The sequence below is a fragment of the Primulina huaijiensis genome, unplaced genomic scaffold, assembly GCF_012295235.1.
Source record: "Primulina huaijiensis isolate GDHJ02 unplaced genomic scaffold, ASM1229523v2 scaffold39457, whole genome shotgun sequence".
Taxonomy (NCBI): domain Eukaryota; kingdom Viridiplantae; phylum Streptophyta; class Magnoliopsida; order Lamiales; family Gesneriaceae; genus Primulina; species Primulina huaijiensis.
The window spans coordinates 9909-12260 of record NW_027359284.1 but is presented as its reverse complement, the minus strand read 5'-3'; the positions used below and the strand labels follow the sequence as shown (position 1 = coordinate 12260).

Genomic DNA, 2352 nt, shown 5'->3' with positions numbered 1-2352 from the left:
TACTCGGGCATTACAAAAAGAATCTGGGTTGGCCGATACCACGTCAGCATTTGAACCAAAATAGCCAATAATTAAAAATTAGTATACCGAACCGAAATTTTAAAACTTACTAGACCAAAACCCAAAACTAGATAAGTTAGTGGGTAAAAAAACATTTTTCAAAAAAATATTATTCATTTTATGAGAAGATATGCCTAAATCATTAAGGATATATTCTTCATCTTTTTTATGACGTGAAAACCCACTATCGCTATCTTTCGGTGTGCATTGGATAAACTATCGGACTAACACAATATCTTGTAAACCACAATTGACAAGCTCTAAGTGACAAACTCGTCCGAGAAAATATTGATAGAAGGAATCGAACATCTGACCATTGGCCAATAGAGATATTCTATATATTTTCTTGCATTATATTACATCGCCATATTTTTTTTGCTTTAGACATGCCTAAATCAGTAAGGATATATTCTTGTTTTGAAGTGCAATTTAAAGTGAAAAATATGGCTTCGTTTGATTAGCTTCCTTATTAGCTAGTAATTATATAAATTTGAGTTTAATGGATTCATAGTAGTTACGTTGTTTAATTAACATGTGATAATACAAAGAGTAGCTGGGAGCTGCCACCCGCCAGCTACTCCGTCCCCACCCGTGCGAGAATGAAGCCCATGCTGGCAAATGTTATACTGATCCAAAACTGATTTCCGCTAATTCATGGCCAATTCGTTGAAAAATTATTTAAACCCTTTATATATACACATAGACAGAGACTGAAATTCCATTTAACTTCCATTTTTGTTGTGAAATAAGAATCCATGAGTCCTACGAAATTTCAAGATAGTGAGGCTCCGAAAGGGTTGATGATCAATTGTAATCCCCGTCAATCACCGTTACGAATCAATAGAGATTCCCACGCAATACAAAAATCACCTTCTTCGCACCAGCCACTCGTCGAAAATGCAGGAAATAGTAGCGTTCCTGCTTCCAAGAGTCAAACGAAACGACAACCCGTGATCATATACACGCACTCGCCGAAGGTAATCCACGCTCAAGCTAGTGATTTCATGGCTTTGGTGCAGAAACTAACGGGATATTCACGTTCGGAGGAGGAGGAGGGAAGATCTATCGTGAAACCGGAGATGACGACCAAGGACGAGGAGAACGATTGTAGGGTTAAGAATGTTGTTGGGTACGAGGATCATGAGACGTCATCGTCGGTCTTGACGGACGAGAAATATGTTAATGAGTTTAAGCCGGAGACGTCGATAGTGTCGCCGCCATTGTACAACCATATGCCTAATCCATACATTGTCGAGGTTCCATTTTTCGCGCCCAATTCGAACGAACCGTACATGTGTTCATCCAGGGCTGGTTCTGTTTTTCATTCTTCTATCATGGGGAACCCCATTTCTCCTTCCTTCATGGATTACATGAAGGGATTCCCTGAATTCTGAGAGTGTCGGAGATGATGAAGGATGAGTAGTAATAACTTTTTGATGGATCATTGAAACATTATTTGCTATTCTTATACAGAGTTTTCTAAAGTGACTGAATTCTTTCCGTTTTTCTATCCCACTTTGCGATCAAGCTTTAGCTTATTCTTCAAATAAATTCTTCTATATGAAATTATTCAATTTAAATTTGACAATATAGGCTTTTGATATTCCGATCGGTTAAAATCTACTGATTTTAATGCAATAAATTGACTCTTTTTTTTTCGTTTGTGTAGGATTTTTCAATTTCAGCTGGCCATGTCAATCATATCTAGCTTTGTATCAACAATGCACGATGGTGTGATGTAAGCACTGACTTGACAAATGAAATAAAATATGAAAGTAATTTATGACATTAACACAAAATTTTAACTAATCAGAACACAAAACTCCTCTATAAACCAACTAACCTGATAAAATTTTCTTTGTTTTTTTCCCTTATTTTTAATGTATATTATTAATAAAGTAATGCACTATTCGGTTGAAATTTGTTTGCAAGCAGAGATTTTAAAATGGGTTAAGCCTGCCCGTCATATAAATTGAATGAATTGTATTGACAATTTTTCAATCCACCAAAATGACAAGCTGATCCATCTCGTCACTTAAAATATGTGGGTTAAGTCAAGACAACAAGAAAAGAGTTTTGTTTAGATTAGGATTAACGAACTGACCTCGCTTACTTGAGATATTTAAAACACCTGTATTAAATAAGAGCTTGTGACAATTTTAAAATATCAAATATTATTTCGAAAAACAAAATTTAAAAAAAAATGCATGAGAAAAACGATCTCATATTTCTAAACTCCATCTAAATTTTCACGGTCGGAGATCAATGAAAGTTTAATCATGAAGTTGAAAA

General features: G+C 35.3%; 1 protein-coding gene across 1 annotated transcript; it reads left to right on the top strand.

The window, feature by feature from the left end:
* The first annotated feature begins 790 nt into the window (after positions 1 to 790).
* LOC140969017 (VQ motif-containing protein 20-like) lies at positions 791 to 1640 on the top strand. The gene has a single exon (XM_073430235.1). It carries the CDS (start codon positions 816 to 818, stop codon positions 1452 to 1454), a length of 639 nt encoding a protein of 212 aa, XP_073286336.1. The 5' UTR covers positions 791 to 815; the 3' UTR covers positions 1455 to 1640.
* Positions 1641 to 2352: the final 712 nt, after the last annotated feature.